Source organism: Leptidea sinapis, chromosome 14 (assembly GCF_905404315.1).
Source record: "Leptidea sinapis chromosome 14, ilLepSina1.1, whole genome shotgun sequence".
Taxonomy (NCBI): domain Eukaryota; kingdom Metazoa; phylum Arthropoda; class Insecta; order Lepidoptera; family Pieridae; genus Leptidea; species Leptidea sinapis.
The window spans coordinates 4440340-4454999 of NC_066278.1; the positions used below are offsets into that span (position 1 = coordinate 4440340).

The 14660-nt window shown below is 33.7% G+C and overlaps 1 protein-coding gene across 1 annotated transcript in view; it reads right to left on the reverse strand.

The window, feature by feature from the left end:
- The window catches only part of LOC126967839 (homeobox protein unc-42), a 46210-nt gene that overhangs the window by 11976 nt on the left and 19574 nt on the right, over nucleotides 1-14660 (reverse strand). Inside the window, exons 2-3 of the mRNA XM_050812527.1 lie at nucleotides 7073-7239; nucleotides 5543-5650 (exon numbers count right to left, since the gene is read on the reverse strand). Coding sequence (XP_050668484.1) covers nucleotides 5543-5650; nucleotides 7073-7239 — 275 coding nt within the window. The remainder of the gene's footprint in view (nucleotides 1-5542; nucleotides 5651-7072; nucleotides 7240-14660) is intronic.

Genomic DNA, 14660 nt, shown 5'->3' on the forward strand with positions numbered 1-14660 from the left:
TACTGGGCAAATGAGATTAAACATCTTATATCTCAAGGTAACGAGTGCAATTGTAGTGCCGCTCAGAATTTTTGGGTCTTTCAAAAATTCTGAGCGGCACTGGATTGTAACAATAATAATATTGAAATTCTTTTACACAAATTATCTTGCCCCAAATAAGGCATAGCCTGTGTTATGGGGTGCAAGACAACGGTATATTTAAGGCGCGGTCACACGCACCTTAAATATACGCGTTTGAAATCCTAGTCAGTCGCCTTAATACAATATACTTACTTAAACATACATAAATACATATCCACTCGGAAGCAAACATCCATATTCATCATATAAATGCTTGCACCTTGCTTGTAATGGGCACAGCGTACCAATTACCAAGAGCTCTGAACGCAATGAACGTGCAGCTCGTCTCGTCCCTTATTTTCATAAAAAAATGTATTTTTTAATAAAACTAATGATATGTTACTTTTTAACATTCACTATACCAAGGAATACAATGGTGCAACACATTCCGCAGTGAATGTTGAAGTCGGCATTACTGTTAACGTTAAATTTGACTAAACCCTTAATTATAACAGATAATATGATGCAACTCAGCCTTAGATCATTACAAATATTTACATCGCCTGTTTTACAGTTGATAAACAATGCATTATTTAACTCTGCGAATATAAAATATGCAAGACTATAAGCTGCGTGTCACGGGGAATGAGGCGTGCGTCGTTTGATATGGTGATTATTGCTGATTAGAGGAAAAGGGGCTAGGGAGACGCCCTCTCTACTCCCACATAAACAAACATATGACATAACAATACAAAATATACCCTATTACTACATGTATTAGGTTGAAAGTCGTTGACGAGTTGAGGTATATAGTAAATAGGGTAAAGAAATATAAATGGGATATTAGTTTTGCGCAAAGCAATTCGACATCCGTCCCTCGCCGCGCGCGTTGTGATGAAAAACGAAGCAATTTCCCTTCGAATTTTCAACTATTTACTTTTTTCTGGGCAACAAATCTAATGACGTAATGTTAAAATTTTGTTTCTATCAGTTTTATATTAAAAGTAAAAGTTTATTTTGATACACAATACAATTATGCTGTTATAAGTTTTAGTAATTAATACGCTTATTAAAAAGTGTTTTTTTTTTATTATTTAAACACCCGCTTGTTTTCTATTAGAGTCTCCGACTTTTTCGAAACAGCATAATAGTTTATTAATATTTTTTATTTTAACATTTTTTATATCAGGCGAGCTTAACCACAATTGATGATAGAGTTCACAAACTGCGGGGAAAAGGGGTAGTTCATTTCTCCAAAGCAGTATTTTTTTTATGACAGTAAGGGACGAGAGGAGGAGAACGTTCAGCTGATGGATATCGATACGACCTGCCCCTTACAATGCAGTGCCGCTCTGGGTTCTTGAAAAACGCAAAAATTGTGAGCGGCACTACAATTGCGCTCGTCACTTTGAGACGTAAGTCTCATTTGCCCAGACTAGCTACGGCGCCCTTCAAACCGAAACACAGTTATGTTTACACATTACTGTTTCATGGCAGAAATAGACCCATAATCTAGCCGGCATTCTGTGCAAAGGAGCCTCTCTCTGGTTATTAATATAAAGATAAATTATCATAATTTAATTCCAGTGACGGAGCCTCCATTGCACAATGCCGCCTAGGTGGGTAAAGCAGTGGTTTTTCTGCTGTAAAGTGGTAATGTGCAAGCGTCACTGTATTTTGTTTTGAAAAGCGCTGTGCTATTGAAATTACTGGGCAAATGAGGCTTAAAATATTATGTCGCAAAGTGACGAGCCCAATTGCAATACTGCTCACAATTTAAGGTTAAATCAGAGTCCTGAGTGACACTCCAAAGGCGTGGCGTAACACTTTGTCATAATTAAATTTGCTATAATACTTTAGTTATGTCACCAAAATGTAACAATATATCATAAGTAATAATTCTAGTAGTCAGTTTTGTAAATGTTTTTAATTTTTTTTTATGAAATTAAGGGACGAGACGAGCAGGACGTTAAATTGATGGTATATGATACGCCCTGCCTATTACAATGCAGTGACGCTCAGCATTCTTGAAAAACACAAAAATTCTGAGCGGCAATACAATTGCGCTCGTCACCTCGAGACATAAGATGTTAAATCTTATTTGCCCAGTAATTTCACTAGCTACGGCACCCTTGTGGTACTCATAATCTAGCCGGCATCCAGTGCAAAGGATGCTCCCACGTTACGATACGTTCGTATTAATATTATATGAAATACAAGTATGCTCACGGAGCGAGCGTCAATAGCCGAGAGTAGATTTGATAACCACAAAATTAATTGTTAAGCACCTATATCATCGCGCCTAAAAGTTTACAATTCAGTTTTTTTAATACATCACAAGAAGCAAAGGAGAATAAAGAAAAACTATATAAAACGTGATTTTTATTTTAAGCAAAATCTATGTATCCTGTGTATTATATAGTGTATAAATACCAACAAGAATATAATAAAACAATCTGATATAGATTAAAAGTATTAAACTAAGGACAAAGTAAGTCAGTCTCACTTAACTTACAGTTAAAACGTCGATGTAATCTAATTTGGAAAGACCTTGGCAGCTCTGTTTGAATACAAAAAACGGATAGTCTTTACGGAGAGCGCACTGTTATCAATGGAACTGGAAAACGGTCGCCTTTAAAATGAGAAAGCATTAAGATCCAACAAAACATTTTCTTATTTCCAATTGTAGAATTCATTTGAGGGCAGAGACAATGTCGACGGGCGCGGGGGGAGGATGAGCGGCTAACTTCGTTACGTATCCATTTGATGGGATTGCAATGCCTCAGGGGCCACCCCCGTCTCCCCCCGCCTCGAGCTCCTATCTCGCCCTGTGGCGTAGTATTTTTATATCGAAATTTCCTCTACAAGGAGGGTAGGACGTCTTTAACGTTTACATTCTTATGTAGCGTGGAGCGAACGTTAATAGCTTTTCGCGTAGCGCTACGATACTGCTACGTACACGCTCTTTCAGTCCATGTGTGCGTGTCTTCACAAGCTTTCAGCGAGATACATAATTTGTAAAATCATTCTTAGCAACAGTATTTTGTTGATGCTTTCATTTTCTTATGTTTAATGATATTGAATAAATAATATCAAAAGCTAAATGTAGAAGTTGGAAAAATCTCTAATGTAGTTTCTTTTCAAGGCAAATCAGGTTACAAGACTAAATTCTTACAAAACGCGGAAAGTAAAGTGTCTAAAAGAGTAAGCTAATAATAGTAAAAAGTATATTTTAAACAATCAAATTAATTACTGTATGATTCTTCTGTATGTCATTGTAAATCTATTAAAAAGCGTTTAAAAGAAGTAATTAATCAATTCACTAAAATATCCGCACAGAAGCGTGGAGGTAGGTGTGTTTTGTATTCTACAAATGTGAGCGGAGTGGAATTAAGGGCCGTCGTTACTTCAAGAGAATGTTAAAAGTCGTGTTCTGAATAAAATATATAAAGAGACGAATTAGGTTCTCTTGGGACAAATCAATACGAAATGTCCCCGAGGATTAGCAATTTTAAAACAGAGATAAAGATCGCTTGCTTGTGACTGCGAGCATTTCGTATTCATACAAGCTCGAATGACAGATGGCGTTTTAATCCAATCTGCCTCAGGGCTTCGGTTTAAATTGTATTATGAGTGTATTCGCGCACCATTGATATACCGACTGTTCTACGAAAGAACAAGTGACTGAAGGCGACTTTACGTTACCCTTCATTGAAAATTATTAGATTTTCCATTGATTAAGTAACTCAACTCTTATATTCTTTGTTGTTACATAATAATAATAATATAATATTGACCAACTTTTTACACAAATTATCTTGCCCCAAGTTAAGCATATATAGCTTGTGTTATGGGTTACAAGACAATGATATATGTAATACAATATACTTAGTTAAACATACATAAATTCTTATAAACATATATATAAACATACATAAATACATTAAAACATCCATGACTCGGAAACAAACATCCATATTCATCATATAAATGCTTGCACCTACCGGGATTCGAACCCGGGACCTCTAGCTTACATGACATCTTCTGATTCTTCTATTATAACATAATATCCGGACGACCGAGTCTTGCTCGGATTTTTAAAAATGTACAAAACTTGAACAAACAAAAAATTAATAGGACATCTGGATTCGAACTTGAGAAATGGTCTTCTGCTTTCCGGATCACCCAATGTCCCATCTGAGCTATTATAGTCTTGTATATAGTGGCGAAATTTAACTTTGTATTCTAATGTTTTTGTAGCTGTTTCTTATTAAAACACGTATAAAACTTAATTTTTCAAAATTGAAACCTAGCTAGATCGATTTCTCGCCCCCGAAACTACCTGTATACCAAATTAAATTAAAATCATTTGAACATTTCCGAGATTCAGAATATATATATACAAGAATTGGTGGTTTAAAGATATAAGATATGACTTTCTTAATGATACCACAGATTGAGAATGGAGCGAAGCTATTTAAATAATAGAAAAGCGATAGTTTTTGACGTTTAATAAGTGTTTAAAATCTTATTCAAATAAAAATATTTGAATTTGAATCTGAATCTTCTTTTTTGTGTTCTATCTCTTCATGCTTTAAATAAAACTGGCTTTTTGGATATGTTATGAAGTAAATCATATTTATAACAACCAAAAAAACTTAAGATCCCTTTCTAAGAATAATATCGAGAATGAACTAGTGTTAGCTTTGTCATTCTGCAAGCTTGCAACGGGAAGAGGAGCAGAAAGCTAAAATATATATTTTTTCACGTTTATTTGATGCTTCATAAGGTTGGCAACGTATATGTCACGAGGGGCTGCTGAAAATCAGTGGTGTGTTGGTGTCTCCAGCACTCAACACAACTTAGTACTGAGTCAGCTCCTGTTAGCAATGAATCACACCCCTCACAGATTTTTTACTTGTTTCATATTATTCTTATTTTAAACATTATACTGTTGTTTTTTTTTCTCTTTAACTCCGTACATACAATCTTTTTTCTTCTCTAATGTGATTGAGTATTGTGAGGTGTAATTTATTTAATTTTTGTGGGTACAGGACATCGTCTGTCGGGTCCGCTTGTTATTGAAGAAAATTAATTACTGCTTTATTTAAGTTAAATTTTGTTGTTTTGTGCCCGTTCTTCTCAGGTCAGAGGCGGTCTATTTTGAATGGGTGGTAGTTTTTGACGTTCAATAAGTGATTTTGAATCCTATTTTGAATAAAAATATTTGAATTCGAACTTTTGCATTGGGCTCTCTTATATAAAGCTCAGCATAATTTCAGACTATTAATACGGAATCAAAGATTATGCTAAGCTTACACTCAGCTAAGTTTTACGTAAGTAAAGTCTGAGCAAAATCTAAGTACGCTTTAAAAATCACAGCCTGACAGTCATTATGGCAGCGCTGTGGAAAATGATGTATGTAAATCAAAACAAAAGACAATATAAACTGTTAAAATATAATTTAAAATGTTGTACACACCTGTATCCTCGCTTCATTGAGCTTCGTAGTCCTGGCAAGTTCTTCTCTACAGTAGATATCAGGATAATGTGATTTTGCAAATGCTGCTTCTAATTCTGCTAGTTGTTCCTGTCCAATGAAATAATTATAGAATTAAAAAATAATTAATTCAAAATTTTATTAAAGTGAAACTTTAGTTACATCGACTTAATCTCTATCGCATGTCGCATTACAGCCTGCCGCGGCATAGGAGTGAAGTTGAATCATTAACGCTTTTAAGACTGGTTGTCGTAGTAGTCTAAGGCGCCGTATTTATACTCTGGTTCCTAAGATAGAGCGTGGGTTCGAACCCCACACCTGACAAAAGTTTTATTAATTACTTATTTTTTTCTATTTTATCTATATTTAATCATATATAAAGTTTTATTTTTAGATTATAATGCTGAAATTATAATGTTCTATCGTGAAAAAATTGACTTGAAATGATGTTTCATAAGACCACTCATATGCTTCTTAAATTACATTTTTTTTTGTAAATTCAATCTATGTTTTTGAATCATCTATGTGTAGACTGGACCATCAGATCTTCATCTTCTTCAGATCACACCCACCCACATGATGGACCTCCATTTCGTCTGAAGTTATTCGGTACTTACTACAATTGAATGTGAGTGAAGCCGTTCTTAAATAAATATTATTGATAATGTCTCATAAAAGTTTTTGTAATTGAGTCTGCTTATAAGTCTGATTATATAATGAATAAAATAAAAGTCATAATAACAAAATAGCGTACTTGTATTTATTAGAAAATCAATTTAAAACATTTTTGTTTTTGTGTCTGTTTCTTACATTTATCTCGGAAAGTCCTAAACAGATTGATTTTAGTTATTTCATCTAAATACATATTGTTATTACAAGACATCCTGATGAGATATTATTTTACATTCATACAAAATCTTTAAAAATATATAAATTCTACAACATATTCTAAAAAGTGCTACTGTCGTGAATTAATCTTGACTCCAACAATACATATTATCCAACTGAAAAGCTAATTTTAATGTTTTAATATTTTGAATGAGATATTCTTCAGGCAAGAAACTCATCTGATGAAAAGTGAGAATAGAATCTGCGATATTAAAAGGCAAGCATTTGTTGCCGACCTTTGAAGTGAGATAATGTTCTAAGGTTGAAGGCCTCTAAGTCGTATCCGTTTGGCGATATTCAAGCCGATAAATGATTTTATAAGTAAGTATTATTTTAATAATACAACTCCACAACGGCACCTTTTTATGTTGTGAAGCACTTATGTGTCAGCATTATTGTGTTTCGGTCTGAAGGGCGTGGTAGCAAGTGAAATTACTGGGCAAATGAGACTTAACATCGTATGTCTCAAGGTGACGAGCGCAATTGTAGTGCCGTTTCAAGAATCCTGAGCGGCACTGTACTGTAAAGGACAGGGCGTATCAATTACCATCTGAAAGAAAAAAGACAACTAATTGACAATGAATCCAAAATAAATGTAAAAGGTAATTTCGCAATTTAACTGACTTGTGTAAAAGTAGTCCTATGTCTCCGTCGAGCTGGTGTGGGACAGGAGGCAGTAGTAGGAGTATGTCCGGCGTGCTGGGGCCCCAGAGACGGCGACAGAGCTGATGTTCCAGACCCGCTGCCGTTCCCGCCTGGCTCAGGTTTTAATTTCTTGAACGCTCCTTCCGCTGTCAACAAATAATCTAATTAAAATCTAGATTATTATTCTACTAGACTAAGTGATAGAACGAACAAATGATCCACGAGATGTTAAAAGCACAATTTGTTATGGAAGAGGAGGGTAACGATTTCAAAACGGTAAGTGATAACCGCCACCCTACAGCAATTTTGCACCAGCAGCACAGGACGTCATGGACAAAACCAAGTAAGGGTGTTCGTTGAACTGGTTTTACGTGGAAGAAACATCCTTATAAATCGCCCTGTGGGGGACGGCCACATACCTACATGATAAGTTTCTGTAGTAGATTCAAGAATAGTAAAATTTAATGCCAAGATCATAGGGCCTACCTTCAACTTTTAATGAGCGATGCGATTCCGATGCAGTTCAGTTTAGGTAACTAAACTCAAATTTTAAAATTCGTACCATGAAGTGCCTTTGACATAATGGCGTTTGGATCGCTTATAAAGAATGAACGAAATAAATTTGTCTGTGGTCCGCGGTGTGAGAAAGAGATGACGCTCTACAGTCGTTGCATAGGTTTGTCTCTGTTACTAGAACCATATGCGCTGCGTTTCTAACCTAAAATGATACGATTTTAGCGGTTTTTTGCGTACAAAATACTAAAAATATATTTTAAAATTTGGCTTTATAGCGTCAAATTATAAACCAATAAGCCCTTTTTTGTACTTATTAAATAACAGTGATATAAATAAACATAGTTCTTTGAATTACAAATTAAAAGTTTGCTAAGGTGTTTTCGTAAAAATAACGAGTTATGAACGCACCTCCATTGATGTTTGATTTGACAGGAGCACAGAGTACATTATTTTAAATTCGTTCTTGCGTACAGGTTATAGCCCGGGCTCTTACTGCCTCGTCTTTAGTATTTTCATTTTCGGTATTTATTTTCAGAATTTTGTTTTACAAAAAAGACCAATAAAGTATTCTCATCTCATCTTTCTTTAATAAAATTTTCCTTTTCTGTATGTTTTTCTCTTTCCTCTAAGGAAGTAGTAACTTTTTTCTAATCGCTCACTTTGACACATAAGCTATACAGCTTAGGTTAAACTATTACCTTATGGTACGAATGAATGAACGAATTTGCGATTCAATTGACATCAGTGCGATTTAATCAGTTGATTTGACGTCAACCTAAATTAGATAGCTCTAATCACGTCGTGCTACGAAATAGCACAACAGTCCATTTTAGGTTGTCAATTGAATCGCAATAACAGTTCATGGTAGGCCCGCAGGTCAGTATCTACGCAAGATCTACTGTAGATCACTGACAATTCGAGAAGACCTGCGTTGCTCGCTGTCTAATTGTTTGAGCCGGCAATGGAGTGCAACCTGTGGGTGCAACAGACCACAGATGAGACATATGCATATAACAGTACCTGTTTGATTAAAGTGGTAACACAATACAATGAATTCCGGGTGAAATGTGTAAAGAAATATGTATCAATAATAATGTCGCTATACGCATGTAAGGACATATAATTCGCAGTCTGGTAGCGGAACGGCAAAAGTGTTCTTAAAGACAATGTAAGCACACTTATCTTTTTAGTCATATATCAACGGTCACCGTCCAATTCAAATCTAAACTGATTGAATTTTTTACATTGCTGCTGAAACATTGTACTTAAGGTGTTAACAATATAAGGGATAATCCAATATGTTTCGTCAATTGACATGCAAAATATGTTACAAAATTGTCTAAACACTAATCGTACTGTTATATTGAAACAGAAACATTGACCGAGAATATTTTAAACAACTGGAGCAAACGTAGCAATGTATAGATTTATCTGTCGCAGGATATCACAGTGTTATTTGTGGCATGTCCCATATTTCGGCTTTGTTTTTATACGACGTGATATGTCTATGTTTATAGAACATCACTGATAAATAATAATGAAATAAACCCAAGTATATGACCCCGCAGTCTGAGACTTAAGTTGGAATGTCTGTAACTCGAACATCCAAACCGCCACACAACAGTACAGTGGTAGAAGTTGGTTTGGTGGCATTACTAAAGCAGGCGTACCCTTCAACCATAATAAATGGATCAATATTATATATATAAACCTGGAAATTAGTAATGCGCAGGGTGTTATATTAACCTCTATATGACGTCTGCAAAAAAGTACAACAACTATATTTTTAAAATAATAAAATATTGCAATATTATGATTGCGGCCAATATTGCGGCATAAAAGATGACATCACTAAGAATTACTATTACTTAGCTTTGTTTTTTCCTTTTATAAAAGTTCGGTATCCCCAATGGTCATTGTGTCCTTTAAATTATTATATTGTATGTCGCTCCATCTACAGGATCTACTTTACAGTTGATAACGTAATGAGTTGTAATCTATATATATAAAAGAGAATGTATGTTTGTATGTTCCCTAATAACTCCTAAACTATTCGACCGATCTCAATGAAATCTTTTGAAATAGATTCGTTGAAGCTCAAGGAAGGTTTGTATATATAATTTATATGACAAAACAACGTTTGACAGGTCAGCTAGTAATAAATAATAATGAGTGTTGATCAAGACACCCAAATAGGAGTACAGTATATATTTCTATTTTGGTATGTAAATGAACGTATCATCGTCAAATATTGAAGAAAATTAATGAGAACTATAACAAAATTTACCATTAAGTAAATTGTATCAGTTATCATAACATAAGTGACTTTCTTAATGATACTATGATAATGCAATTTTAATAATTTGATAGGTATCATAATGATTTTAAATCCTTATTTGAATTAAAATTTGAATGAACTACAACAATCAGCTTTGGGGGAAGCCGATGTCCAGCAGTAGACGTCTTCCGGCTGATGATGATGATGACAGCAATTTGCAGTATTTCAATAAACTAAGCCAAGTCAAGTTGTCTGCATCAGTTACACTTCACAAATTGAAACATTCTTTTTTTTAAATCGTAATGCATGCGTATACTTGGCTCCGTAAAATTGCTAAATCTTTTAAAGTGGATTGTGTTATATTTACAGTCTAAGCGTTCCTTCACATCTTCATGAATTTCAAGATTAATAAAAATATTTAGAATTATGAAGGCATTTTTTTTCTCAAAATTGATTACTTTAGATTTCTTTTTGATGTCATTTCTAATATACTAGACTAAGGCTTCGGAAACAAATGGCGCTCTGAGAGAGAGGAAGCGGCGCAAGAAACTCGCTATATCCTTACTTAAAAATTAAATCTACCTAGATCCAGGTCATAAATGATACCTTTCTAGTGAAACAACTTAATAGCAATTTATAAAACCACCTTTTTTGGACTATGTAATACCGAAAATCTTCAAAACCAAAATAAAAGATTATTGCAGCAGTTTGCTCAGTTTCGGACCCATGTTCTTGAATTCGTAAAGAAAGGTTTCTTATTTGCATAGTCAGGTCGGATCGATGCGGCCCCGGTGGGTCAAGTTCGCAGGCTTCGTAATTGTAATTGCGTTGACTTAACACTGTTATATCTAATGACTCACCTCGGGGCTGCAGTATCTGATAAAATTTGTGAGCAAGTGGTCACATTATTCGATTACCTACATACTGTTTGCTGATATTTTGCTGGCATAGTTTCTTTGGCAATACATTCTAGAATGTCGTTTATTATGTTTACTTTATTCATTGTGGCAACGACATGGGGCGGGTTGTAAATATAAAAATTATATATCATAAACGATATATGTGGCATTATTCATGAGAATTCAGAAACTTTTATTATGTCCTAAGTACCTACTTCTTATAGGCGAACATATATTATTCTCCGGTATATTGTCAATTGCCATGATATTAAAATTTCACAAGTGATATTATAATTAAACAGTAATTGTCAGTCGAATTCATTTCTTACAATTTAACGGCCTGATTTTAGTGACATTATACCCGTGATATTTCACGGGTACACTATAGTGATATTATACGACCTTTTAACGGCCGTTCGCAATATACTATCTACAGATAGAGATAAATTACTAACTTCTACTGTCAGTAATTAGCTATCAATAATCTGAAGCTGTCCCAATATACCCGATAAGTCATTCTTATCGCCTTATAGTGGGACGCGTGAATTGCAATTTCCATACAAACTTCATATCGCTGGTCGCCCCACTGACAGACAGCGTGCACGGATAATGTGAGTAACCGTCGATAAGTTTACTGGGACAAAAAGTCAACGATAGTTACGATTTTTTATATATTATGCCACAACCGGAGATAGACTGAACATCGGGAACTGCCGTTAGGTAATGATATTTTGACAATTTTACTGGTCTCAATGTCAATTTTGCAATCATAGAGTTATAAGTTAATAGACGGTATATATGTCTATATACAGGGCGTCCCAAAGGTATGGGATATGAAGGGAAAGTACCTTAAATATCGTTATTAGTTTTTGGCCATTCTTTCGATTGGCATCATAAAAGTAGGGGTGTTTTTTTTACATTTAAGTCGGTTCGATTCCCAGACAAGGCCAGTAATTTTTAGAAAATCTTTGAATGCAGAATTACTAACTTTTAAAAATAACATCAAGTCTTCTTTCAGTCAAATACCCTATCAACGATATTTAAGGTACTTTCCCTTCAATTCCCATAGCTTTGCTTTGCATAGCTCCCATAGCACGCCATGTATATCGCAGGTGTACTCACTGCTATAGTAACGTAAAAGATGTTTATTGAGAGTTCATTTACGAATTACTAGTTTGTTGTTGCTAATTCTAATAGACGTAATTAAACTTATTTGGAAATTGCTCATTAACTTCGGAATTTCTTGTTACAAATTATTTACTTATTATTTATAATACCTTGCCCTGACTCGGACCCAACGCATGCTAACTACAAAAATTTTGTGTAAAATTACCAAGTAATTTTCGTATTAAAGAACATTCTGTAAATGTCGAAATGAAACACTAACAGTGGATTTAAGAAAAAAACAATTTCAAAAGGGTTGAATGCCTGTGTGGAAATATTATTTTCAAAATAAGCAGCATTAAATTTTATGTACTTGCTTCTGGTTGCAAATAAATATATATGTATGTCTCCTAAGAGGGCAAATTAGGGGTTGAACTCTTACAATGGCCACTAGGGTAGGACAGACACTGAAGAGTACTTGTTTATTTACTCGTATAACTTTAATATATTTTATGACACTAAGGGGTGGGGGGTGGGGGGTGGGGGGTGTGACCAGCACGACTTTCACCCGATGCAAGTAATATGCTCACCTAGATTGAAGATATGAAAGATGATATAGATATTGAGTCTAATTGGCCGAGTAGTTTAACTATCAACAGGCCTTTCAAAATGAAATACAAAAATGCTTTTACATTTGACGTCAGAAAAGGTGCCGCTCTGGCACCTAATTAACTGGCATATACTATACCTACATATAATCATTAGAATCATACCTAATCATCACCTTAGTAGTCAAAAATAAAAATAACACTAACTTTACTACACTTTATACAGTTTGTGATTTTCTCCAATAAAATATCTCCAAATAAAATAAGTATTATAACTGTAATATTGAGCGCGATAAAGTCTGTATCTTGATTTACAAATGGTTTTTCCATACAGCTTGGTACTTTCCGAGAAAAAAAAAACTCCACTAATTACTTAGGCTATTAATGAATAACCATATTGTAATACCGCTTAATATTTAGTTAATCATTCATAATGACATCATACAAGTGGTCGCCTAGAAACATACAGCCATAAATCATTCATTGATGTATTTCAACTATGCGGAAATGTCACTAAAATCGTTGCATTTTAATTTCATGTGACGTTTTAAAATTCAAATTCAACGTCAAATAAACTTTATTCAAATAGGCTTAAACTAAGAGCTTTTGAATAATCGTTATATAAATATTTCATTACTGAATCTACCATTATGTTCGAAAAAAGTACAGCTCGTGAGAAGAACATGCAAGAAACTTAACGCCACTCATTTAAACCAAATATAGTATTTCACATAGGCTGTAATATACATAGCAAGTAAGTTTGTAAGGTACTGCATGAAATATAAATAAATTAAGTTCAATGTTAAAAAGAATAGTTAAGAAAAACTAAAAAGCACGATTTATATAAAATTCAACTAAAAAATAGAAAGTAAATTAAAATTGAAAATAGTGTAAAAAAAATATATTATATTGTAAAAAAAAGCGTGGGGTGTAGAAGAATTATTATTTTAATAATATCTTAAAAAGCACCCTACGCTTTTTTTACAATAAAATATATTTTTTTTACACTATTTTCAATTTAAATCAATTTTCTATTTTTTAGTTGAATTTTATAAAAAGCGTGCTTTTTAGTTTTTCTTAACTATTATTTATTTTTCATTTTTTAGTTAAATTTTCTATAAAAGCGTATTTTTGAAACTATTAAGTACTTTAACATCAATTCCTGCCTTATCGACTATAGATGAAAATTATATAAATAAACAAAAAACATATTTTGCAAATTGAAAAATTGAATAATTTTATCAAATTAGTGTAATGTCATCGGTCCTCGATAAATCTACAAAGTTTGAACGAAATCTAGCCGTTTAAAGTGGGTCAAAATCGCGCCCAAAGAAGTCGGTTACAAACATACAAACATACAGGTGAAGCTAATATAAAGCGTATATAAAAAAGCGTTTTAAATCTGAAATATTTCATGAAACGTTTAAAAACTAAACTGTTCAAATATAAAATATATAAAGGCATATAAGACATTTATTTTCTCAAAATTGATTCCTTTACAATTAATTCTTTTTGATGTAATTTTTAATACTAGGTACTACTATCGCTTCGGAAACAAATGGCGCTCTGAGAGAGAAGTGGCGCAAGAAACTCTCCCAGCATTTTCATTTCATTCATTTTTTATATTGGATGCATCAACTTTTAGACCGTGATTTCATTGGTTGTGTAAGGATGCTTCGTGAACATGATGGTCGTGATTATTGTCATATTAAATTATCGCATCAAACAAATACAATGATTTATTAACTATAACATATCGCACCACAAGAGGCACTCATTCACGAGTTGTCAAATGGACCAGCCATCGTTCTCGTCGCAGATATTTAAGGGAAGGAGATGACTCGGTACGCAAGCAAGCTATTCTTTGGCGACGATTTAAGGAAGTAAACTCTCAAAGAATTATTATAAAAATAGTTTTACTTCCTGGATGTATTATTTATGAATTTCTAATTTAACTGTTTCAAATCCATTTTACTGTCTCTCACTATATCTTTTTGTCTTTGCCTATTTATATATCATACTAGCGAGACAATCTTGCATATAAAATATTAGTTTCAAGAGTTACAGAAAAACAAAACAAAATATATGTATCTACTTTAAGTTTTTTTTATGAAAAAAAGGGATGAGAGGAGCAGGACGTTCAGCTGATGATAATTGATACG